Genomic DNA, 27,034 nt, shown 5'->3' on the forward strand with positions numbered 1-27,034 from the left:
GACAATGTGGAATGGCGAAATTGAACCTAGTGTGGCTACAGGCTGAGCCTTACCTGCTGCCCTATCATTCTAGCTCCCAAAAAAGGAAATCCTTTGAGGAAAACCTCTAGCATATGTACATTTTAAGGCAGTATAACACATAGCTCAGTCTGATTTATAGTCTTAATCATTATGTTTGGATGATTCAAAATAAGCTATAGCAATGTACTATATTGTTTTCATAACAAAATTGACAATTTGTATTTAAAGCAGATTGTCATTTCATTAAATGTATTTTTCTTTATTAAAGTAATATGTTATTTTGTTCAGTTTCACTTTTCCCCACTCCCCGAGGGTACACCCTCTATCCTCAGGGCTTACTCCTCTATCCTCAGGGATCACTCCTGGAAAAACTCCAGATTATATGGAGTTCCAGGGCTCAAACCTGGGTGGGAAGTCTGCCCTGCCTGATGTCCTGTCTCTGGCCAAAGGGGTACTATCCATCTGGCTCACCCTTGCCCCAGCTCCTTCGATATTTGCTCCCATATAGCACACACTGGAACTGAGAGCTCTGGATTTTGGCCTCTAAGATGCTACCCAGATGCAGAGGAAGCACCCAGTGTCACGAGGTGCCTCAGGAGCAGATGATTCCCCTCATTCTGCAGGCAGGAGAGCTCTGCTTGGCTCCTATAGGAGCTACACCTTCTCCCTACTTAGCCACGCTTCCTCACCTGCACAAACCTTCACCAGATGCCCAAGGAAGGACAGTGCATCAGACTATTGGCCAGTCCTGGGTTCGAGTTTCAGAGTTAGATACCAGCTTTTATTTGGGGGGTCCGAGGCACACATCGTCTGAAAAGAGTTTCCCCACAGCCATAACAAAGTAGTAAAGAACAAGGTGTCAATTAGTAGACTAGGATGCCATATGCAGTAGGTCAACCAGTGGAGGCAAGAAATGCCCAACCAGGCCTGAAGTGAAAGAAGTGTCTTCATTATCTGCATGTGCTGGTTTACTGACTTTAACCAACACTTACTCCTGGTATAAGTCTGAGGTATTGCTGGTGTTTTTTTTCTGCTCAGGCCCTGAAGTGTGTCCTGCCAGTACAGAAGCTCTTGGATGGCTCAGCTGCAGCATTATTCTCAAGATGGTCAAACCCTCCCCTCTTCCATCCCTATCCTTCAGCCTAATTCAGACTCCTGGGAGGCTCAGTACAACCCCACTCTCAGTAGGGGCCCTGTCACAGAGCAAAGAATCTCCCCATCGAGGGGCACAGAAAAGAGCAAGCTGGGTGGCTAGTGCCCCCTCTTCCCAGGCTCCACAGACTCAGGCAGTGTTATAGAGTCTTTTTCCAGGTTCCTTTGCCTGGCCACAAAACCACTGTCTCCAGAGGCCATGGCCTGCCCTGTATACCCACAGTATGGACCCTACTTTCTTTAAGTGCTAGGTTCAGAGGCAGGCTCATGCCTCCATCCAATGTGGGGCAGCATGAGCAGGTGAGAATGAGTCCCAAGAACAACAATAGCAGAGCCCGAGCACCAACAGAGAGCCCTGGGTTTGCCTTCCACAGATGAATCTCACATGGCCCAGCAGAAGAGAGTGACCTATGCACACAGGCCAGGAGATTTCACCTACTTCCCCCACCTGATGAAAGACCCTCTTTGGGGTGCCCATGCAGGCCATGCCACAAGAGTCATCACCCTATCCATCACTTCTCAGGGCACTCTCAGGGACACTAGGAACTGCAGATGCCAGCTGCCTGTACAAGGGACATGGGGGCATCTTCTGGCACAGGGCCTGGGCACCTCCTGGCATGAGGCACAGGGTACTTTTGGGGCCATGGGCAATCTCCTAGCTCTCCTCTCCAGATAAGGCAGCACAGGCACCACCCTGACAAAAAACTGTGACTGGTGGTGCTACTGCTAATGCCAACTCTGATGTGAGCATATATGAGAAATGCATTTCCAGGCCAGTTCCCTGCTGCAGTTCCTGGCATACAGTCTGTGTTCTGTATTCTGTGCTGGCCATATCAAATACTACACTTATAATAAATTCAAACCTTAACACGCCTACCATACTCAATAAAACCAGAAAGCTCAATAAAACTGTCTGATCTGCCCTTTATCTATGTCAGGTTCAACATCACAAAGCTGAAAGCCAAGGCAATGGTCATGAGCCACACACAATACTTACAAACAATCAGGTTTTATCAAGTACCAACATCGCTCAAAAATGACAAAGGTAGATCCTTTCTAAAACTTATGTTTCTTCAAATAAAAGTACTATAAGTCAACTGCCCAAAGTACCTTAAAATGAAATCGGCCTTTTCTAAGAAAACACGTTAAAGTCCTCTATGAACACGTGGTTATTTTGTGGGTGTTTAATGTCATTTTATTAGAAATCTAATGGGAAACAAAGTCTGATAATCCCTATTCTGAAAAAAGGGGTACTCAGCACACTGTTCATGAGGGCTCAGTGTGGGCCTCTGATTATTTCCCTCCATCTCCGAGAGCTCCCAGCCCACCTGCTGTCTCTCCCAGTGACGGGTACTAACTAGACTCTGAGTCTTGTACAAAGTCACCAGCCAGTCAGCCTGTTCTGAGCAATTCCATTCACACTGCATGCCCCACTGTGATAAAGACATGTCCTGAGCAACATCCCATCCAAGCTGTATAGCCAGCTCTGATGAAAACATGCCCAAGAGGAGTTGGTCCAAAAAACTGAGACATAGGTGTAATGGCCTGGTGTCACTGGTGTAAGTGGCTGGCTCCTCTGGGTCCTACTTGGTCTACTTCTTATTGGCTCCCAGGGAAGCTAGGACAGAATACTGGGCTCCCCCAAGTACTGGGGATGTACTCTTCACACAGCAGCATGTGGATAAACAACTGAAACACAAACCATCAACTGGGTCTTGCCTTAGACACGCGCCTCTCCACTCCGTAATATCCAACAATCCTGGGAAAGAGGCCCCAGCACCACTATGACTAATCAAGAACTCATAAATAAACAATTCTTGGGGATTTGCCTGACATAGCATTTCATATGGCCCCCAGAGTCCCATCAGGAGTGATCTTTGAGCATAAAGCCAGGAGTCAGCCCTGAGCATTTCCAGGTGTGGCTCCCAAACCAAAACAAATAAACAAAACCCCCAAAACAATACAAAAAGCAATTCCTAAAGAAGCCGAAATTGGAGCAATAATCAATTCAATTTTTTTTCTACAGAGTAGCTGGAACTAAAAACATTCCCTCAAGCCCTACTACTCAAAGCTCCACCACAAAAACTGAACCCCCATGTCATTTCTGTTTTGGATTTTTTTGGCCACACCCATTTGATGCTCAGGGGTTACTCCTGGCTAAGCACTCAGAAACTGCCCCTGGCTTGGGGGGACCGAACCACGGTTCTTCCTTGGCTAGCGCTTGCAAGACAGACACCTTACCTCTAGCGCCACCTCACCGGCCTCACCCATGTCATTTCTGAACAAAGGGTGGGGAAAGGTGTTGAGAGTACAATCGTAGGAATCTGCATCCAAATGGCCAATGAGGGCCAGATCATTCCTCAGGAGTTCTGTACTGTTGGAAGTGGTGCTCAGGTTGTATAAGGTCCCTTTCCCACCCCCCACCCCCAAACATGCACACAGGCCCTCAGAGCCTGGCTCCATACCTGCTTCATATAGGCATAGCACATGGTCTCTGCAACACGTTTGCCTTCGTCATAGCAGGCACGGGGTCCAATGGGATTCACATGTCCCCAGTAATCCTCACTTTGTGGGTGGACTTCAGGATCTGGGGGAGGGGGAGAGGAATCAGACTGTGATTTAATCTTCTCTTTAAGTGAACGCATGCACTGTTAATAGTGACTATCTACAATATAAAAGGAAACCTGAGAAAGACCAAGGTGGACATTTCCAGAAGATTAACTATCCAAGAGAAACTCTAATGCACTAAAGGGCATTCCAGATGCACGGGACAAGGTGTTCTTATTGCCCACATTAAATAATAAGATTTTATTAGGGGAAAAGTGAATTTAAAGCTCAAAGACTTGGTACCGGAGTGATAGAACAGCAGGTAGCTTGCCTTGCAAGCGACTGACCAGGTCTAAACCCTGGCATTCCATACGGTCCCCCGAGGCTTACAAGAGTAATTTCTGAGTAGAGTCAGGAGCAGCTCCTGAGCACTGCCAGGTGTGTGCACAAGTTCAGTCTCTCAATTTTAAGTCTCTCCCTGATCCCAGAAATTGATGACTTGTAAAATATCAATCACACTATAATCTGTAAGGGACTACATGGTTTACTTTTGCATTTGTAAAATGTAACTATCAGATGCAAGAGATATCTAGTATCTGTGGACAAATGTGAAACTCTGCTGGAGAACAGGAAGTGTGTGGGCTAGAAAGAGCAGAAGGTGTGGGATGCGGGAAGCTGCTTGTTCCTTCAAATATTCTGGATTTCTTGATTCCTTGTGTATGTACCGATGCACACTAAGATATACCAGTAGCAAAACTCTTTAAGAAACTTAGTAACAGGGACCAGAGTGACAGCACAGTGGTAGGGCATTTGCCTTGCACGCAGCTGACCCAGGATGGACTTGGGTTCAATCCTCAATGTCCCATATGATTCTAAGCAAGGAGCGATTTCTGAGTACAGAGCCAGGAGTAATTCCTGAGCACCGGGTGTGGGACCCACCAAAAAAGAAAGAAACCTAGTAACAATTTTTTTTATACATAAGTATATTTTTGGCTTATGAATGCTTATTTGGTACACACAGAATTTTACACCATGTATAAAATTACAAAGGTTTGCCCCCCCCAAAGTAAGGTCAAAGCATAGCAATTCTGTTACAAATTAATTTTGGGACAAAATAGGATTTGGGAGGGATTTCTTTTTCATGGTAAGTGCTCAGGATAGAAACCATGCTCTCACATATGTAAGGCGACTGCTCTACTGCTAGGCTACACCCCAAGAATTATCTGGGATCAAATATCATTGTGCTTTATTGGAAAGGCACCATGTTATTCTCGGATACAATGGGACCTGCCAGGGATGAAAAAGGGGACACAGGTCAGCCCCAAGGTGCAGATTCTGGCCTCTCAATCTGCTACCAGGGTTTAAAAAACCCTAAAGGAAAAGCATACTTGGGGGCCTGAGAGACAGAGTGCAGTTCAAACCCAGCATCACCATGAAGAAAACACACAATGGAACAGGAGGGATGCCTCTGTGCCTTCTTGGACAGTCAACATGAGAACCTACATACTTCAGACATCTGGAAAGATTCCATCTTCTGGACTCTCACAGAACCTGCTTCCTGCTGCCCACCAAGACAGCAGAGAGGCATTAGGCACTGCTGTGTGAAAGGGAGCTGCTGCCCTGTGCTATATATGCTGAGGGAAAGAACACAGAAGGCTATGCAGAGTTCTCTTAAAAGACTATTCCAAGGGCAAACGAGCCAACCAGATGGAAGGAGGGTGCCTCTGCCCAGTTTCACAGAAAGGAATCCTGCTCTACCCTGTCTCATTCAAGAGAACTGTATCTCTCCAGACTTTTCTATGCCTTTCATGTTTCTGAAATTTCTTTTTCAGAAATTGCTTCCAATTTCCCATTGACTTTTTCAAAAACAGTAATTAGAAATAGATAAATGACTAAATTAGTGCCTGACTTCTGCTTCAACCAAACAGCTCTTGAAATCCCTGTCCTAATTTGTCTTCCTAGGGGCTGGGAGTGAACTGAAAGGCAGCTACTAGCAAAACTGCCAGTTCTCATATATTTAATGGGTCAAGTAAGGTTCCTGAACTTCATGGCATTACCTGGTTAAAATTGTCTAGTAGGTAAGGGTTCAGTACAGCCTATTTGTCAAGCACATTTTAAAGGCTAAGTGCTTGGTGGCTGCATCTCAAGACCTACCATCACACCAAAACTGGTGGAAGACTCCTAACTGGATTTCCAGTATAATTCTGGAGTAAAAGTCAGCAACAATGGTGTCCTGTAATGTGTCTCACCCAGTGAAATACAGGCTTACCCCACCTCAGAAGGGCACATGGGAGTAGGTTGTTAAGAAGTGCTTCTGGCGGTCAAGTGCTGAACTCCTGAGCACAGGCTGAGAATTGTTAGAATGTGTGAGTGCCCTCCCGCTGCCCTCTTCACCTATCACAGGAAGTCACCACCCACTGGGCTAGAAGACACCACTCACCTCCATATACCTCCGAGGTGGAAGCCAGGAGCAGACGGGCTCCAACACGTTTGGCTAGCCCTAGAGAAAGCACAGATATGATTAAAATCATCTACTAGCAGGGGCAAACAAAGTACATACATGTATATTTTCATGGCCACATGTTTGCAGTATCTTAGAAACAAGAGAATCGAATCATCAATGCATCTTCAAAGAGCATTTTTACTAGATCTGTTGGAAAACGAAATGGAAAAAAGAAACAGTAGGAGAATCTAATAATGTAGTATCTGCTGCTTTGATAAGACTCTGGTCTGAGATGCTTCCTTAAAAAGTATTTCATCCCAATAAGTCACAAAGTATTTAATCAGGTAACTAACACCACCCTGATAGGAGGAAAGCAAAGATTTTTTTAACACTCTAACTTCTACTGTTACCCCCACAGAACCCCCAGGCTACCTGCCTGCTACTTTTTCCAAATATTTTCTGGCATTTCTGGGCTCTGTAGAACCAGACCATGTGAGGGCACCTCCTTGTCTTTTTTTTTTTTTTTCCTTGTCTTTTTGTAGATTCAGCATAAACAAGAATTTCTCAGAGACCCTCACTACATTGCTCCATCTTTCTCTCGACTCTGGCCTGCATTCCCCATCAAAGCACAAGCACCTTCCCTCTAGTGCTTAAGAAGATTGGAGGGGCCACTCTTCCAGTTTCACAGTACCAGAGCTTAAATATAAAAGGTCAGCTGGTGAATCCTTCCACCAGGGGTTGGCACAGCAACAGCAGCTCCCAGCCCTATTATATAGCCAGAGGTTCCATATGGATCATTTAGCGCTATAGGGAACTGGCTGATGCATGTCTAAGACACAGTGGAAATTACTGGGGGGTGGAGGGGGGAGTCTGAAGGTGGGGACCTGAGCTTTGAGGATGTGGGAACAAATGGGAAAGGAGGCTAGGAACCAGTAGATGCATAGCTAGGAGAACAATCATTCAAGAAGGGCCTGGAGATAACTTGTGTCAATGCTACCAAGTGCCTGGGTGAAAAACAGAAAGGATGCAATATGGGATCTGCAGGCTCCTAGATCTTCCTTTCCAGTGTCTCTCAGTACAGATCTGCCAGGTAGGTCCCCACCATACCAAAGCACTATACAGATACATTGGATTAGATATTGGGGAACGAACCCTTGAGACTTCTTGGTGGAAAACCTTTTAATTCTAAAGCAACGATTAGTTTTGAAACAATGGAAAACACAAAACAGATCCCCACACACAGTCTGCCTAGCTTTTCCTAGGAAAAAGTCACTGTCTATCATGACATCCAGGACAGTGGATCATGGCATCCAGGACAGGGCAGAGACAAATCATGTTTGCCATGACTAGAACCCCTCCTGGATAAAGCCAGGTTCTTCTCAGGATGGCTGAGAGAGACAGAAGTTCTGGAGAAGCCACAGGCAGGACTGGGAGGAGGTATGACCCTGGCAGGGCAAAGATGGATGGGAAACACAACCATGGACAGCTCCGCTTATATCTGAAGCCCCATTCCCACATGGGTCTCCTTCTAGCCTAGCCACTGTACCCTCTAGTATTTGCTCACTGTTATTACCTAAAGACTCCCCTCTGCATCATGACCTCAGTCACAGTTCAAAATAAGCTCAAGATACCTTTGCCAACTCTGAGCCACTTCATCCTTTCCCTCCTCTTTAAACTCCCCAACACAAGCAACACATCCTGGGGAAAAGTCACCAAGTACCCTGACAGAAGCACAATGGTGTGGTCTCATCTGAGGCCCTTCCTATCTTTCCAGCATCATAGACTCAGGGCTTTTCCTCACTGTGTTAGTGCAGATATAAAGGGTGATTTGGGGGCAAGAGTCTAGACACAGAATGGCGCCTCCACCACACAGAACCCCTCCTAGAAGCATGGCTCCTGACTGGTGGAACAACAAAGGCTCTTTGTGGATCAAATGGATCATTTTCCTTCTTGCAGAACTTGAGCCCCTCCCCCCATCCCAAGATGTTTAGTCTGAGAGCCTTGAAAAAAAAATCCAACCTCCCACTGCCCTTTTAGTTCTTGTCATCATACCTGGCTCCAATTCAAATTTAGTGCTAAATTTCCCAGATCCATCTGGAGAATCAGCTTATGTTCCAATGATTAAATCCAGTTTCACTTGACATTTTCAAAGCTGAGTTCTTTCTTCTACTCTGCAACTAATCAACACCCCTTATTCCTGAAGCCCATGCCAGACTTCAGCAGGGCTCTAATTTCAAGCACCAATATGTATGTGTATGCCATCTTCAGGACTGCATCTCAAGCATATTGGTGCATAGACATGAGTGGACATGTTCCTAGAGCTCCTCCTTCATCTTTCACTTCTTGGAGGAACCCTATAGTTCAGTGAAGCCTTACTAACAACAGTTTTTCTGATACAGCTTCCAGAAGCAACAATGAAATACCATGGGTAGTCTACACCAACCCACTCCTGCATCACACACGGCCAGGCCCTCTAACTAGGCTGGAGGCACACTGGCCAGTGTCAGTGGGCCAATGTGAAGAGAGCAGTGGGTGGTCTCTTGGAAGAACAGGTTTGTCTGTCCTTAACATAGGCTACTTAACTAAGGTTATATTAATTATCTCTCCAAGACATTCTTTTTTTTTTTTTTTTTTTTTGGTTTTTGGGCCACACCCAGCATTGCTCAGGGGTTACTCCTGGCTGTCTGCTCAGAAATAGCTCCTGGCAGGCACGGGGGACCATATGGGACACCGGGATTTGAACCAACCACCTTTGGTCCTGGATCGGCTGCTTGCAAGGCAAACGCCGCTGTGCTATCTCTCCGGACCCCTCCAAGACATTCTTAAGGACCAATCAAGTCATACTGAATAGTAAGAGTAAGGCAGGAAGGAAACAAGCAGCGTTCCTTCTTTATGGAATGGCCTAAATCTCCCCAACAACAGTTTTTAAACAGAATTAAATGACTCACCCAGCATATTTAATGTCCCAATAGTGTTGGTCTTCAGCGTCTTGATAGGGTTGTACATATAGTTCGGAGGGGAGGCTGGAGACGCCAGGTGATATATCTGGTCAACTGGGAGAGCAAAAAAGCAAGAATGTCATTCCCAAGAAATATTAAATGAATTCTAAACTCCTAAGGAGATAGTATTTAAAAAAAAAGATGTTTCTTTATCTTTTATCTAATAATACTCTACATAGTACTGTGTTATTCTTTATAGAATAGAATTTATATTTAACATTAAAAAAAAAACTTCAAACAAAAAATAGAAAGTCTAATTAGCTGGAACAAAAACATGTACTGGGACAATTATCTGGGCCTCCTCATCTCTAATTAGAATCAGGCTAATTACTGAATTGAGTGTTTTCCGAAATGATCCATCCCAGATAAAGCAATCAAACTAGAAGGAAGACTGATTTTCAGTTTTGGTGGTTGTTTTTTTTTTTTTACTCACAGAATTAAGCATGAGTGGCTTAAGTAAATAATGGTTTTTACTGTAAAACAAATCTATCATTAAAGCAAACGTACAAAGAAAATATTCTTCATTAAAACAACAACCCACAATTCCTATACAGATAAAACCAATGCTGAACTGAGGTGAAGGTCAGGAGGAGTGAAGATTTAAAGCCATGAATGGCGATGGAGGGTCCACATGGGATGGCCAGGCACAGATTTTTTTTTAGTTCTTTTTTTTAATTAATTTTTTTTTAATTATGAGAACAAAGATACAAAGAAAGAGGACAAGGTAAAGTTACAGTAGGACAATCACCCATAAACAGAATTCTCAGTAGTCCCATTGCTGATATCTTAACTTTGAACTTTCAGCCAAAGAACATTAAGAAAGAGATTCTTTTAGTTCTATCAGTATCATCTAGTACAGGCTCACCTAAACACCATTCACAACCCAGCTCCCAGGCCGAGGGACCACACTGCACTACACAGCAGGAGTCTGCGAGATCACAGCTCCATGTGAAGCAGCAGAGGTAGGTAAGAGAAAAGGCTATTCTTACAGACCACGTCTATTCCAGCTACCCCTCCTGAACTCTGTGAGAAAGAGAATATAAGGACCACTAATAAGACAGAGCAGGAAGGGAGCATCCAGAGATAGATTCTAGAGATGGGAGACCAAAAGGCCAACCTGAAGAAACTCCCTCTGGTGAACTCTCTATCCTGAGTCTCAAAAAACATCCACACCTACTTGCTGGCTATCTTCCTATAAACCTTTTACCACCAGGGTAGTACAACTGTTACAATACTGGGACCTGGCCAGCATCTCCTGACAGGATCTCAGGAGAGTTGAGAGGATATGGCACAGAGGCAGTGGCACCAGAAGACAATGCAGTGCTCTGGGCTCAGACTGCTTCTCTGGAGCAGATGAGAACACACTATTCCCTAAGACCAGAAGGAAGGCAGGATTAGATGGCTCTAGACAGATAGATGGAACTGTGGGAAGAGAATCTAGAGACCGTAGCTGCAGAAAAGGATTCTAAATCGCAAACACATTCATGGAGCTTATTCACTTTCTCCGATATGAAGAACAGTTTGGGAAAGACAACCCCATCTTCTCAACACTTATTTGGAAGGTATTCTTCATGTGGTTTGCAGTTTCATGTCCAAAGGTCACAGTGCCCAGGGGCAATTATTGGTTGTATGTATATGTTTGTGTTGGGGGTAACTCAGAAACGTGGGAGGACCGTTCAGCGCTGGGAACTGAAGCCAGTGAAGTCGGGCCTCCTACAGGCAACTATTAGTTGTGTGTGTGTGTGTGTTTGTGTTGAGGGTAACTCAGAAACGTGTGTGTGTGTGTGTGTGTGTGTGTGTGTGTGTGTGTGTGTTTTCCAACTCAGAAACTTGGGAGGACCATTCAGTGCTAGGAATTGAAGCCAGTGAAGCCAGGCCTCCTACAGGCAAAGCATAAGCACCAACCACCAGCTCAATAAATTTTTCAGTGCCCAGGGGCAACTATTGGTTGTGTGTGTGTGTGTGTGTGTGTGTGTGTGTTGAGGGGTAACTCAGAAACATGGGAGGACCTGGCAGTGATGGGAATTGAAGTCAGGCCTCCTACAGGCAAAACATAAGCAACAACCCAATGAATTCTCTCCAGCCTTGATCATTTTATACCAGGAAAGGTATTCCAGCCCCTAGACTATTCCTGGCATAATTTTTTTTCAAGTCATACTATTTCCAATATGATACCTAAACAATAAAGCCCTACCAAAATTTCACCAACTTTTTTCTTAAATCAAAACAACAAAATTCATATGGAATCTTAAGGGACCCTAAAAGTCAGAACAATTCTGAAGAAGGAAAAGAAAATGGAAAGGTTCACATCTTTGATTTCAAAACAGGTTACAAAGCTCCAGCAATATAAACTCTAGTACTGGCATAAAGAAAAGCTATTGATTAACTGATCAAATATCACAGAGATCCCCAGGAATAAACACTTAGTATGTGATCTTCAGCAAAAGTACCAAATAATTCAGCGGAGAAAATAAAGTCTCTTTAACAAATGGTGCAGGGAAAACTGGCTGTCAGCCTGAAAATGAATAAAGATGGAACTTGTCTAATATATCAAAACTGTATCAACTGGATTAAATAGCTAAACATGTTAAAAGCATCTGGAAGAAAAAAAGGAGAAAGGATGTGTGACATCTTGGCAAAGATTTCTTGGTTATAACAGCAAAAAGCCAAAGTAAAATTAACAAATAGAACTACATTTAACATTACTAATGAAATTAAAGGCAACAAAGATTGGGAAAAAAATATCAGCAGATCACACATGCTATAAGCTGATAATTTGGTAATATTTAAAAATCTCCTACAAACAAACAAACAAAAAAATCAAATCCCGATTAAAAACTGGCAAAACAGGGCCAGAGAGATAACACAGTGGAAGGGTGTTTGCCTTGCATGTGGCTAACACAGGTCAGACGGTGGTTCAATTCCTGGATCCCATATGGTCCCCTCTGCCTGCCATGAGCAATTTCTGAACACAATGAGCCAAAAGTAACATCTGAGTGCCACCGGGTGTGGCCCAGCCCCCCCCCCCCAAATAAAAAGAGAAAAAGAAAAGGCAAACACCTAAAGAATCATTTCTCTCAAAATGATCACAAATGGCCAATAAATCATCACTGAAAATCACAGAAATAAAAACCAAAACCACAATAAGGTATCATCTCACAACCAAGTGGAGGGCTACTATGAAGGAAAATGACAGAAAAGCTTTAGGGAAAACTTGAAGAAATTGGGACCTTTGTGTACATGTCTTCAAAAATATGAAAAATAATATAAAATATGCCATTAGGAATTTCACTTCCAAATAGGCTCAAAAGTCTTTATTGTTGTATTTCTTTGTTTGATTCTGGTTTGGGGGCCACACCTGGCAGTACTTACTCTTTGTTCTGGGCTTAGAGATCACTCCTGGTAATGCCCAGGGGACTGTCTGGTGTGCCTGGGACTAAAGTGGGTCAGCTTCATGTACAGCAAGTGCCTTACCTGCTATATTATCTCCTGGCCTTAGAAAGAAGAGTCTTAAAGATACTCTGCAGCTCAGATTCTGATCAGCACTGTTCACAATAGCCAAGAGATGGAAGTACTCCAAGTGCCCATTAATGGATGAACAAATAACACATAATGGAACAGACTAAAAAGGAAGAAAACTCTGTCAAGTGCTTAAATCTTGAGGACATTGGCAGGAGTAAAACAGCCACATAAAGACAGGTACTATGATTGCACTTGTATGAAGCATCTAGAATAGTCAAAGTCACAGAAATAGAAAGGTGAGTGCTGGTTACTAGGAGCAAAGTAAACAGTAAGGCTGTTGTTCAATGAATAAACAGCCTCTGTTTTATAAGATTAAATAGTTCTGGAGGCCCGATGTACAATTTGTAAATATATTTAACACTACTGAACTTAAACACCGTTAAAATAAAGGGTGAAGCAAAACAGACACTGAGATGCAGTATAAGAAGATGAATATCAGAATAGAGGTGAAACCTATTTGTCTTCAAGGCTCAAGCCAATATGAATAGTTCTCATTATTTGTTTTCCTTCTTTTCTCAATGCTGGGATTCTAGAAGAGAGAAATAAAACTCCTAAATCACTGTACCACATTTAGAATTCTTTTCTGGGGGTGGGGAAAGATGCTTCTCAGCCATGTGAGAACCAGATGGGAAACACCCAGTGGTACTCAGGAGGCTGCAGGGTGTCCCACACATGCTAGGCACATGATCAAATCCAAGGAGGTACCTCCAGGCCTCATTCAGGATTTTAAATCAAGCCACTGAAGTCTCTGAATGACTATTGTTGAACCCTACTATTCTGATGCAAAAAACACTGAGTGCAGAGACTCGCAGATTCATGGATAAATTTGAAAATTCATTATTAAAAAAGAGTGAGTCTTAGGCTACTAAATCATCACTTTGGGGTTTCATTTCTTTTGCATTTTGGCTTTTGTGTGTGTGTATATAAGAATCATTATTCTTTTTTTCTTTATTTTCTGGGGGCAGGGGCACACCTGGTGACGCTCAGGGGTTACTCCTAGCTATGTGCTCTGAAATCGCTTCAGGCTTGAGGGACCATATGGGATGCCAGGATCAAACCAAGGCCCGTCCTGGGTCAGCTGCCTGCAAGGTAAACGCTCTACCTCTGCGCTATCGCTCTGGCCCCAAGAATCATTATTCTTTTTTTTTTTTTTGGTTTTTGGGCCACACCCGGTAACGCTCAGAGGTTACTCCTGGCTATGTGCTCAGAAGTTGCTCCTGGCTTGGGGGACCATATGGGACACGGGGGATCGAACCGCGGTCCGTCCAAGGCTAGCGCAGGCAAGGCAGGCACCTTACCTTTAGCGCCACCGCCCAGCCCCAAGAATCATTATTCTTGAGGAAAAATTCTTACAGTCTGGACAGAAGCAGTACAGTGGGTACATAGTATATGCTATATATAGTATATTTGTATAGGTATATATACTATATACACATATATACTTATTATATACATATGTAGTATGCAATATAGTTATTTTAGTTATGCAGTACAGTGGGTAAGGCATTTGCCTTGCAAGCAGCCTGCCCAAGTTTGATCCCTGGCATCCCATATGGTCTCCTGAGCACTACCAGGAGAAATTCTTGAGAACTGAGTCAAGAGTAACCCCCGTGCATTGCTAAGCATGGCCACAAAACAAACAAAAAAGCCCACAAACAATACCAAAGCCATCTCTTACAGGCTATCTACATGCAAATGCATTGACAGTACAGATCAAAAATGAAGTCCAGCCTCCCAAAATGTTTGACTGACACAAGGCTGAAAGAAAGCTGGTCTTGAGCAAACTGTGAGTAAACAAGGTGGCTCGGGCTCAGTCCCATCATAGAGCAATGCTCTCAGTTCTGCAGTCAGCTTGCATTAGTTCCTGCACTCTGGGCCTAAGATGTTCCATGTCTCACCATACACCACTGCTGCTCAGTGGGACTGAGAGATTGCCAAAATGGAACCCTGCTGGATAGGACATGAGTATCAGCTCTTTTGTAGCTCTCCAGCTGATTTCTAAATCCCGGCACTGCTGAGGACATAGGTGGTGCTGGCCTGGAACGTGTGTGCAATCCCTAGTATCACACATGAACATGAGCACCTGTCTCCTCTACACCTGTTCACAGGTAGGCTTCCTTCTTCCCAGTTCTATGTGGGGATCTTTCTGCTGTGGCTGGTCAGAGAGAATCACTCTCACCACTGGTAGGATGTCCTGAGCTCACAGTGACTTCCCTTTGTCTTGTTACTTGCTCCAAACACATCATTGTCCCTTAGCTTATCTGATAAGCTCAGGGAACATAAGTACCAAGCCCTTCCTTTCTCTGATGGCCACACACACAGATCCTGCGGCAATGAACACCTAGATATGCAGATTCCTGAGTGGGTTCCATGTATTCAAATGTATGTACACCAGGCAGGAAATTTGGGATTGAATGCAAATCTAGAGTTTTGTCCATGCAATCATCAACATCTTAGCCAAATTATTGTCCTCACTTATCTGACTTGAAAAGGCAAAGGCAGGTTCTACAAAACACCACAAAAGCACCAAGGGGAGAGTAAATGAACCTGAAAGGAGTCTATAGTTAATCCCATGACAATATACTTCAAGGGTGGAGAAACCCTGTATCTCTTAGGCAAAGGAAATTCCTTTTCAGATGACCCCAATATTTACTGTGCATCGCAGGAGGGGAAAAAAAAAAAAAAAAGCACAAAACAATTTTTTTATTATTTGCTTATCTATTCTTTTTGTTGATTTCATTGTTGTGTTTGGCTATTGAAGTGGATGTCTCCATTTATATTTATTTATTTTTCTTCTTTTCTTTTCTTATGTGCTCTGCCATATTTTTTATCTCAATACCATGGCTTTTATATGGTGCTTACCATTGTTTTTTTGTTTTGTTTTGTTTGTTTGTTTTTTTGGAATGTTCACTGGATATTTTATTTGACAGCTCTTTATGTACTGTTATGGTGTTTCACCTTCTTTTTCCCCTTCGTCTCTCAAACCAAGGATGAAAGCCTCTAGATTCTCCGCCCATTTCTGGAGTATCTAATTCTTTTTTTCTTTTTTTTCTCCAGGTTATTACTTTTCTCTTCTTCAAACAAAACTGCATAACTTGAACTATCTAGTCCCGCCTCCCGATTGGGGGGGGGATAAGGGAGGTACCAAGACCAAACAGGTGTAAGACCACTAAGTAGTAAGCTAGGCACAGAGGGGACCACTTATTCTAGAAGCCCCCAGGGGTAAGGGAAGAGGATATGGGAAGAAGGATGGGAACGGAGGTGGAGGGAGGACAATTCAGTGATGGGAATTCCCCTGATTTTATGTTAATATGTACCTAAAATACTATTGTCAACGATATGTAAGCCACTATAAAATAAAAATTATATTAAAAAAACTATTTTATGAGGTATATTTGAGTAGTAATGTCAATGCATCTAACTTAAGATGAATCTGATAATCTTATGAAAGCTGACACCCTGAACAGCTTCTTCTCCCTCTGCCAAGTATGTTCTTCCTCTAGTATTAATAATGATAACTCCAATTCTTATCCCAAAGGATGGAGGGCCAAAGTCCATTACCTAACCTGGACTGAAATTAGGAAAAGTAGAAAAGTATAATGTTAAATAAGCATAAATGATCAGTAACAAATGGTGCTATGAAAATATTAATTTATTATTAATAAGAAGGCAGTAAAGATCATTTTCATATCAGAATATAAAGGCCACATGGTCAGGTAGTTCAAAATATTCCATAAAGGAGCATAACATTAAAAAAAAATCTGAAAGGCCTGAACAATACTGGAGGGTAGGACACTTGCAGTGCAGACCCAGGGTAAACCAAGAAAACAGAACGATGTTTATTGAATATGAATCCCCAGCTCACAATTTTGTCTCATTTTCAAGGGCCATAGCTGGATAATCAGGAGCCTAAAGAACAAATTGAATAAAAACCCAAAGTGATTATGAAGGAAAGGAAAGACAGATAGCAGAGCAAGCTAGTGTCTTCCCTCCTCATTCACATGATTTCCCTCCTAGACCCAGAAGATTGCCCCAGAGGCAGACACTTAAGTTCATGCTGGGATGAGAACTGGCAAGACACAGAGTAACGAAGGCTTTCTGTGCTCTACTGTAAATTCTGAAAAGCCAACTAGCCTGACTGCACATCAACTTCACTGTACTTAAAATTCACAATAGTAACTTATGAATATGTATTGGTATACATACATATGTAAATAAAAAGAACTCCCATGCTGAATTGTTTGAAAATTCAAAATTATTGCCTAGAACCCATAAAAAAAAAATCAAATGTAACTCCAACCAAAGGGAATTACCACATGAAAACAAACAAAAAATACAACAGATTTCTACCCCCTGTTGATTTATTTCTGGAGCATCAGAAGTGCTCAGTAGACAGAAGTCTCACCCTTGTTTCTCAGCTAACCAGTCTGAAGGTTCAATGCAAGGCCTAAGGATGCAGTGCTGCCCAGGTCCTGTGGGGCCAAGGTTATCTGTGGCCACACTGGCAGTTCTTGGGGACCTCCAGGGCTAGATTCAGAGAACCATATATGTAGCTTAGAGTCAGACCTGTGCAGGCACATACAAACATGTATCCTAACTGCTCTACACAGCCCTGATTTTTGCTTTTATTGATGTTCATAGCTTAGCCTGTGGCAAAGCTCTTAGCTGCATGTCTGTTCCCCTGAACATAAAATACCAAGTAGAGATATGAATCTCCAAAATGAATCCTTTGGGAAAATGAGCAACTATAACAACAACAACAACAACAACAACAACAACAAAGGTTTGGTTATTTCTGGGAACCTGGCAAGATTATTTTGCAAATAGTATAAAACTACATCACTGGTCCACACATATCTTTTTTCCCCACAGTCCAAGGCATCCATACTTCACAACACACTACTGCCTTGTAACATGGAATTACTTGTTGTCCAAGAACAGAACTTAGAGAAAAATAAAATTTCAATATTTAAAGAATTTGGGGCATTTTTGATTTTTGGGAAATACCTAGTGATGTTCAAGGGTTACTCCTTGCTATGTGCTCAGAAATCGCTCCTGGCTTGGAGGACCATATGGAATTGAACCGAAGTTCTTCCTAGGTTAGCACGTACAAGACAAACACCGTTCCACTTGCATCATCGCTCCAGCCTCCATATTTAAAGAATTTTTTAACTACAAACACAAAATGCTTGAAACAAAAGGCGTCTGCCTTGACTTCACTTCAAATGACATAGATTTGATGCAAAGGAGAGACGACAGAGCAGCCTGGGCTCTGGAATCACTCTGCCACAGTCACTGCTTTTACTTGTCCGGTCTCTACCCCCAAAACACTTCAAGTACAAAGCTCCCCATGATACTAGCACTTAAAAAAGCATCAAGAGCCCAAACTTCACTGCAGGAATCCTTTCCCATATCTGAACAGAATAGAGAAGTCACTGAGATCTATACTCTATGGCCTTTAATGTTTTATACTCTCTAAGTGAGAAAGAAATCTCTATAGTCAACAAAACCAGCCTGATGAGACTAGTGCTCCAAATGCCTATAGAAACTGGCCCAATGAGCCTGGCAAAGATGGCCTCTGCCCCACCTTCCTAAAGCTGAGTCTGCGAGTCTAGGTCTTTTTCCCCTGCCTCCCTCTAGTGATCTCTAGGTATCAGCCCCTCAGCCTGGCCTGGCAGAAGATTCTGTACCTGGAAGCTGGTAAGAGATAGGAAGCAGATACAAGGCAGAAGGTGGAAAGGTTTCCCCACCTATAAAAGACAGTGATCTCACCTGGTGTCAAAAGAACTACGTAAGTTCCTTATCAAAATCAAGGATCAGAATAGTGCTGAGGAGAGTCTGTGTCTACTGTCTTTGTCAGTGTATGCTTGCATCTCCTGAACAGGGAGCCTAGGATCCAGGACAGGGTGCTCATGACACAAACTTTCTCCCTCATTGAGTTTGGACAGAATTTGACCATCAATCTAACTAACCAATCTGTGTATAGATTTTCACAGTAATCTTTCTTTTGGCTTTTGGATCATACCCTGTAGCACTCAGGGGTTACTCCTGGCTCTACGCTCAGAAATCACCCCCAGCAGGCTCGGGGGACTGTATGGGATGCCGGGATTCGAACCACCATCCTTCTGCATGCAAGGCGAACACCTTACCACTGTGCTATCTCTCCGGCCCCCTCACAGTAATCTTTAGTGATCCTTTGTTTTTCTCTATCATCATCAACTGGAACATCATCTCTTTCACTTTTCATTCTCTTTATCAAGATTTTTTTCTTGCAGATCCTCGTAAGGGATTTATTATATGTTAATAACAACAATAAATTAATAATTTTAATTAAAAGATGTATTAATGTTTTCAGATAACCAGCCCTTATTTTCATTGGTGATATGCATCATGTTTCAGGTTTCTGTATATTGTCATCTTTTTTATTTAATATATTGTCATCTTAATACTGTTTGTGCTGTTACATACAGCCTGATCATTCATCTCTTTGTTTTTCAACAGGCTATTACTTTTTCTTTAATTTTTTCATTGCTGTATGTTGTTTAAACTAAACATGTCTGGGTTTCTCCTATGTTTTTGGCTGGTGATTTAGTGTCTTGTTATTGTGGCTGAAAAAGATTGCTGATATTTCAATCTTAAAAAATTTGGAATGCTTCTTTTGTGTCTGAACATGTGATATATTCTTGAAAATATTCCACGTGCACTGGTGAGGGAGGATGTTCTTTACATGACTGAAACCTGATAATCACTATCATATTTGTAATCAAGATGTTTAAATAAAGAAAAAAAATGAAAAAAAAAAGAAAATATTCCACGTGCACTAAGAAAGTTTAATCAGATCCTGGAGCAGTAGCACAATGGATAGGATATTTGCCCTGCATGTGGCCTACCTGGGTTCGATCCCCAGCAGTCCAGATGGTTCCCTGAGCCATCCAAGAGTAATTGGTGGGCATAGAGCCAAGAGTATCCCTGAATGCCACTGGATATGCCCACCCCCACCCCCCAAAACAAAAATAAACTACCATTCATTTTGAGATATGGGTTTCTGTATACATTAAAGTGAATCTCTTCAACTTAGTGTCTTTATTTCCTTGTTCATTGTTTTATCTAATGATCTGCCCACTGCAGTAAATAAGTGGTGTGTTGAGATCCAAATGATTATTATTACTATCAACATACTCCTATTTGTTATTTACTATTTCATATATTTGTATGAACCTCTGCTGAATGAATATAACCAGACTATCCATATTCATGCTGGACTGACATTTTGACCAATAGTTTTCAGTTCTTTCTTTGCCTTGTTGGCCTGAATCACCCGTTCCAGCCTTTCAGAGTTTGTCTTTGTTATCTGAAGTGACTAATACTTTTATTTAAATAGTATCTATACGTTCTGAGTTTTAATTCATCCAGCATTCTTTGTCTTTTGATTGTTGAGTTCAGAACATTTCCTCCCATTCAGGATAAATATAGATATAAGTACTTACTTCCATTTTATCTTTTGTCTTCTGGTTTTTATATTTGTTGTTTTTCACCCTTTTGTTTCTATGTGCCTGCCTTTTCATGTAGTGGTTTACAAAATATAAACTGCGATTCTCTCTAGGCCTTCAGTTTTTCTTTTAATGCCTCTGGCTCTAGGACTAGGGAGATAGTACAAGGATTAGGATCCGTGTCTTCCTAGAATAAACGAATCCCGGTTAGTGCCCAGATCACATGGCCTCTGGGCACTATTACTATTCTGGGTACAGTGTAGGAGGCTTCCAAGTACTGCCAGTGCAGCCATGGAGGTTCCTGAGCACAGCAGGTGTGACCTTAAATTAAAGCCAGCATGAAATCCTCAGTCCAAAATCAGTCCAGCGGACCCAAGAGTGCCTCCTGAGCACTGTTTGGTAGACTGGAGAAAATGAAATGCTTCTGCTCCAGATTTCTGGTTGGTGACTATCACAGGGATTTCATATATTCTATTTCTAAAGGGCATTTTGTGTGCTGGCATTGGCTCCATAGCATTTCACTGGGCCAGTGTGTGCTTTTCTTCTTCCTTCTTTTGTTATTGTTGCTTCATATCGCTGGCTGTTCTTTTTGTTTCGTTAGTATTTAGCCCCTTGCTCAAGATTTTATCTTTGGTCTCATCTTTTTTGTGTCACAGAAATCCTTTCAACATTTCTTATAGAGCAGGTCTGGTGAGTTTTGTTCTTGGTCAGCAGAAGCCTTGATCTCCCCACCCCATTTAAAAGATAAATCTGCCCGTAGTGTTCTCAGCTGACGTATTTCAGTTTTCAGTGGGATGATGTTTCACTCCCCTCTCTTCTAGCAGGTGTGGTTTCAGCCGAGAATCATGAAAGCCTCACTCAGCTGTTTGCTTTTTCCCTGTCTTTTTTCCTTGATGTCTTACTTTAGCACTGACTCAGGATGACAATGTGTTGGTGCAGGAAGTTTTAGCCTCAACAGTGTGGGTGTTCCTGAGTTTCCTGTATAAAAAAGTAGTTCTTCCCTTGAATATTCTATGAATATGGTCTCTGCCCCCTTCTCTCCACTGTCTGACACTCTCTCCAACTCTAGAATTTTATCTGTTTTTTTTTTGTTGTTGTTGTTGTTCTCCTTTTTCACTTGAATCACTGCTGGGATTTTATCTCTAATATCTTGAGTGGGGAAGCAGCCTAGAAGGAGCTAATCCAGCTGCCAATGAGTTACAACACCAACACTCCAGTTCTATTTTCTGCCTCCAAGCTCAAACACCAGTAGCACTGTCTGCATGATTGACCGAAAGGTAAAATGTCACTTATATGGTCTTAGCTGGCAGCGTCATGGCAGGCTACACTCCACACCACCTAGGAGCTCTTCACAGGCTGGTCCATCCCCTCCAATTCTTTTCCACACCACAATCATGCACTTTCCAGTAAATAGATGTACAGTCTCAAATAAACCAAGCTGTGAAATGGGGCTTTATTGGGTTATACTGTTGATTTCTATACAGTTATACTTTGGTGGGTGGTTTTGCTTGCCAGCATCTATTCAGCCTTCTGCCAAAAAATTCAGTCTGTGGAGAACAATCTTGAGAAGAATGCAATGTTTCTATGCTTGGGAGAAGTATTCTATTAATCTTTACTTATCCGACTGACTATTGATGCAGAACTCAACTATGTTCTTAATGATTTCTTTTTCTGTCTGCTAGATTTGTCATTTCTTTCTTATTTTACTTTATTTTTATATTTTGGGTCACACCTGGCAGTGCACAAGGATTTTTCTTGGCTCTATACTCACTAATTACTCCTGATGATATTTGGTGGACTGTGAGATGTCCATCTCACGTTCCACGAGATGGAACAATTGAGATGGAACATGGCTTGGGAGATGAGTTTATTTCCGAAGCAGGGGTTTTACAGTCTCTAGCTGTGTCACTGGATTCACTTATTTCTCTGTTAGTTCTGTCAGTACTCCTTCTAGGATCTTGTCACTTGTTTGAGAACATATACATAAAAGACAGATCTTCTTGGACACTATTTTTCAGTATGCAATATCACACTTTATTTTTAATAGCTTTCCTTCTGAAGTCTAGACTACTACTATATTGGCTACTTCAGCTTTCTTTTAATTAGTATCACATGGAACATCATCTTCTACCCTGTTATTTTTAATCTGTGTTTTCATATATAAAGTGAAAGTTTATATATGTTGTAAAAAAGAAACACTTGGGTCTTGTTATTTTTGTAATCACTAAGAAGTCAATAAGCTTTTACCTGTTAGATTAGAAATAGAAAGCCTATCTAGAGTACAGGCGGGGGTTGGGTGGGGAGGAGGGAGATTTGGGACATTGGTGATGGGAATGTTGCATTGGTGATGGGTGGTGTTCTTTACATGATTGAACCCCAAACACAATCATGTATATAATAAAGTTGTTTAAATAAAAAAAAATCAAAAAAAAAAAAAAAAAAGGAAATAAGACAAGCAGGAGGCAAGGTTACAGTACACCAAGTAAGCAAGTGGCTGTCTTGAGTTGGAGTAAGCCAAAAGTAAACTCAGAGCACTGTTAGGTGTGGCTCAAATAAGAAAACTACATATATGTATATATATATATATTTTTTTTTTAACCTATCACTTCTCTAATACTCTTCCTTTGTGACAGCCTGTTTCTAACTTGTTATCCCTTTTTAAATACTCTAAAGAGCTTCCTTAACAGACATCTATGATTAGAGAGATGCCTTCCAAGTTCAAGTTCTTACAAACTCTCAGTTCCAATTCCACAAGTAAAGTCATTCCTTCTTTATAGTCTTCTTACCGCACAGGAATTTCTGTCTCCCTTTAGCAGCATCTTAACATTTTTGAAAAGCCCTAGATAGTCATGTTGAGGGGCAGGGCTCCCTAGTCATCACCCCAGACACATACAAACCATCTATATCCTTTCTCTGATACCCTCACTAATCTACAGAACACTCTTATATCCCATACAACCTACTAGTGGGAACAAGGAGCTACCCCAAAATGATTCTATTTTCATAGTTGTATTGAATTAGAATATTCTTCATGAGAACCAATCATCCTGCTATATCTTGGAGTCTCATAAATAAATTCTGAATTTAAATTAAATTATTAATTGATTAAATTCTGAAAATTACTTAACTTCCTTAACAGGCAAAATATTCTGCAGGGGAGATTCAACACATGCAACTTACATATACATGATTGAAAAAGCCAGTTTTCAAGCAATATAAAATCACTTCAGTTATTTCAACAAGTACTTTTACTTCATCCAATGCAACATTATTTCCTCTACAACCTCATCTAAATAATGCCAAGGTGTCTGAGGTAACCTCTATGACAACACCTCTTATCTTAGTCCTTTTTATGCTACCATCACATATCTCTGAATTCTATATAATACCTCCCTCTCAATCCCAAATCTCAATACAATGCAATCATAGGCTCCTGTTCCAATTCAACCACTACAAAGACAATAGCTACCCTTCCTCAGGAAAAATATAATCCTGGAATAAAACAGCTGGTATATTTGCTCCAAAAAGGTTATATTAGTAAGTTGTAAACTTATCATCAATAATTATATTGATACTTCCAATAATTTAATGGCAAAAAGAAATAACCTGTAGTGAGGAAAACAGAGCACATAATGACTATGAAAAATTAAGTGCTAGCATCACTAACACATTAATTCAAATGTCTTAGCAGTCCCAGAAAAAAATAAACCAACCAAATTAAAACGCACAAAATACCTTTTGAGGCCAAAGAACAATCCTATTATGGTTCTCATATCAATTAAAGTATTTTTATCATTGTTTGCTTGTTTAGCTTTAGGGCTACATCTGACAGAATTCAGAGCTTACTTTTTTTTTTAATCTGTTAAAAAATGTTAAATACATACCTTTATTTAAGAACCATGTTTACAAACATGTTTGTAGTTGGGCTTCATAACACCCCCCCATTTACCAGTGCAACATTCCTACCACCAATGCCCTCTCCTACTCCCACATCTCTTGCCTGCATTCAAGACAGGCATTCTATTTCTCTCACTCACGCCTGGCTCTGTGGCAGATGGATAGCACATAGGACTTCCAGACTATTTCTCTCACTCACTACCATTGTCAATGTAGTCATTTCTCCAACTGAACTCACCACAATTTGTGTTAAGCTTTGTATTGTGGGCCAGTCCTTATCAGAGCTTACTTCTACCTCTCTAAATCAGGTATCGCTCTTTGCAGGCTTGGAGGACAACTTAGGTTGTCAGCATGTGAATATTTAGTGTCATTTTTTTAGGACACACCCCTATCTCCTTTTTAACTGAAGAACAGAACAATGCACTAGACATTGGTTGTATATAATTTCTTGTGGCAAAGTATTAAGCAAAGAAAGAAAATAATTTGTTACATCAACAGGTGAGGTTACCACATTCACTATTTTCAAATGGCTAGACCATGTCCAATACTGACTGGGAATGCCACTTAGGAGAAACATAGGCTTTAATAATTAATATCTGTAATTGTGAAGTGTTAAAAGCTCCAACATCTGCCAAAGATCCCTTAGTTTCCCGTGGCTGCTAGAAGAGAGTACAGAGTAAGCTAGGCTGAAACTAGAAAAATTAACATCTATAACTGCAGAAGGCAAGTCAGAAAACAAGGTGCTGGCATGAGAATGAAGCATTTCCTCCAAAGGTTCTCAGACCACTGTTTCTAGGCCTCTCTCCCAGTGCTCCATCAGGCTCTTCACACCTGTCTCTGCCTCCTTACTCACAGGGCTCTTGCTTCTCTTCACATGTCTGCACTGTCTCTTACGAGTACCTGCTACTGCAATGACAGCCAGCCCCAGCTTCACCCAGATTTTCACCCCCAGAAATCCTTATCCTAGTCCCATCTGCAAATATCCTATTATCACAGGTCACATTCACAGGCTCCAAATACTAGAATTTGAGTGTATCTTTTGGGGAGCACCATGTAACCCAGAGTCACCCAAATCACTACTCCTTTAAAGCTTCTAGAGAGTTTAAACTATTCTATGAATAATCTCATTAGGAATTCAGCATTTTATGTCAGCTAACTTCCCACAGAAGTTAAACATACCGTGAAGTGCAAGATGACATAAAACAGTGGCAGAAAGACATATATATATATACTATGGTAGTAGTGGAGTGCAATGACATGGTAAATTAATACCACAACCTTAATCACAATTGCAACCATATTACTAAAACCATAATAACATTTTTCGAAAGACAAACTCATATAATTTCATGCATGCAGGGCAGGTAACAATCTTACTGGATAAAAGGGATAGGCATATACAACAAGAGTCCTTCAGTAAAACCACAGTTCAAAACCAAGGGTGCTTGCTATGTAATAGTGAAGACAGATACTCACACCTACCCAAGCATTTTAGTAACAGAAACTAGACCAGTGTTTTGTATGTGGCAAGAACATTTCAAAGGTAAGAAGACAGGTATGTGGCTTACAGCAGGGCTCAGGCCATGTGTTTAATACCCGAGTTTGAAATCCCATATAACTGAATCATGCTGCTTATTTCAGAGGGTTCTAAGACCACTCACTAGGCCCAATTGATGACCATGTAATGTCACTCACCTTCAATATAAAGGGGCTCGACCACATCATGATTGATTAGCTCAAAGTTTTCGTGGCCAATCCAGTGTTCCACGTTTCTCTTCCTGCCTGTGAAGAAGTTGTCCACCACAGTCACCTCATGGCCATCCATCATGAGTTTGTCTGTGAGATGGGAACCCACAAATCCTGCTCCTCCAGTTATCTGCATCAGGACAGAGCATAAAACATTTGCCAAAAAAAAAAAAAAAAAAAAAAAAAGACAATAAAGAATATGATGAGAACCAACTGCAATAAAGTATGTTTTTAGTGCTGTCACACATTAAAATTCAAAGCACAAATATTTCTTTCTATAAGCTTCTACAAATCTCAGCTCTCACTCTGTAAAATACAGAAAAGACAGCAGCCACAAGTTTCCACATCACCTATTTGACAGAAAATATTACAGTATCAAAAAAGTTCTTGTTTTATAATGTTTGATCTATTGAAAGTCTAAAATGTTTCAGGACTACTTTTTTTGGTTTGTTTATAAAGGGATTAGCAAAATAAAGACCTCTATAGAACTAACAAAGAAAGAACATACTGATCCTAAGATTCACCAATATCCCTCACATAAAACTAGTATATTTTCAATTAATAAGAACTTATCAATGAGTATAAGATGGCTACTGGTGGACCAAAGCCCTAGGTAGTTAAAAAAAATGATCTCAGAAAACTAACATGTGAAACAAGAGCAATAGCACAGTGTGAAGGACATTTGCCTGGTAATGTAGCCAACCTAGATTTGTTCGCATTCATCCCATGTTTCTCCAAGCACTGCCAGGAGTAATTCCTGAATGCAGTTCCAGGAGTAACCCCTGAGCACCATCAAGTGTAGCCCAAAAATTGAAAAGAAAAGAAAAGAAAAGAGAAGAGAAGAGAAGAGAAGAGAAGAGAAGAGAAGAGAAGAGAAGAGAAGAGAAGAGAAGAGAAGAGAAGAGAAGAGAAGAGAAGAGAAGAGAAAAGAAAAGAAAAAGAAAGAAGAAGGAAAGGAAGGAAGGAAGGAAGGAAGGAAGGAAGGAAGGAAGGAAGGAAGTAAGGAAGGAAGGAAGGAGGAAGGAAGGAAGGAAGGAAGGAAGGAAGGAAGGTAGGAAGGAAGGAAGGAAGGAAGAGAGGAAAGAAGGAAGGAAGGAAGGAAGGAAGGAAAGGAAGGAAGGAAGGTAAGGAAAGAAAGAGAGAGAGAAGAAAGAAAGGAAGAAAGAAGAAAGAGAGAAAGAAAGAAAAAGAAAGAAGAAAGAAAGAATAGAAAGAAA

General features: G+C 41.5%; 1 protein-coding gene across 2 annotated transcripts in view; it reads right to left on the bottom strand.

Annotated features, from left to right (window-relative positions):
• Window positions 1–27,034, bottom strand: part of UXS1 (UDP-glucuronate decarboxylase 1) — a 95,146-nt gene that overhangs the window by 21,602 nt on the left and 46,510 nt on the right. For both annotated transcript variants that reach the window (XM_049784412.1, XM_049784411.1), the window contains exons 6-9: window positions 25,767–25,947; window positions 9,112–9,216; window positions 6,161–6,220; window positions 3,639–3,760 (exon numbers count right to left, since the gene is read on the bottom strand). In XM_049784412.1, the coding sequence (XP_049640369.1) occupies window positions 3,639–3,760; window positions 6,161–6,220; window positions 9,112–9,216; window positions 25,767–25,947 (468 nt within the window). The remainder of the gene's footprint in view (window positions 1–3,638; window positions 3,761–6,160; window positions 6,221–9,111; window positions 9,217–25,766; window positions 25,948–27,034) is intronic.

Source organism: Suncus etruscus, chromosome 12, assembly GCF_024139225.1.
Source record: "Suncus etruscus isolate mSunEtr1 chromosome 12, mSunEtr1.pri.cur, whole genome shotgun sequence".
NCBI classification, from domain to species: Eukaryota; Metazoa; Chordata; class Mammalia; order Eulipotyphla; family Soricidae; genus Suncus; species Suncus etruscus.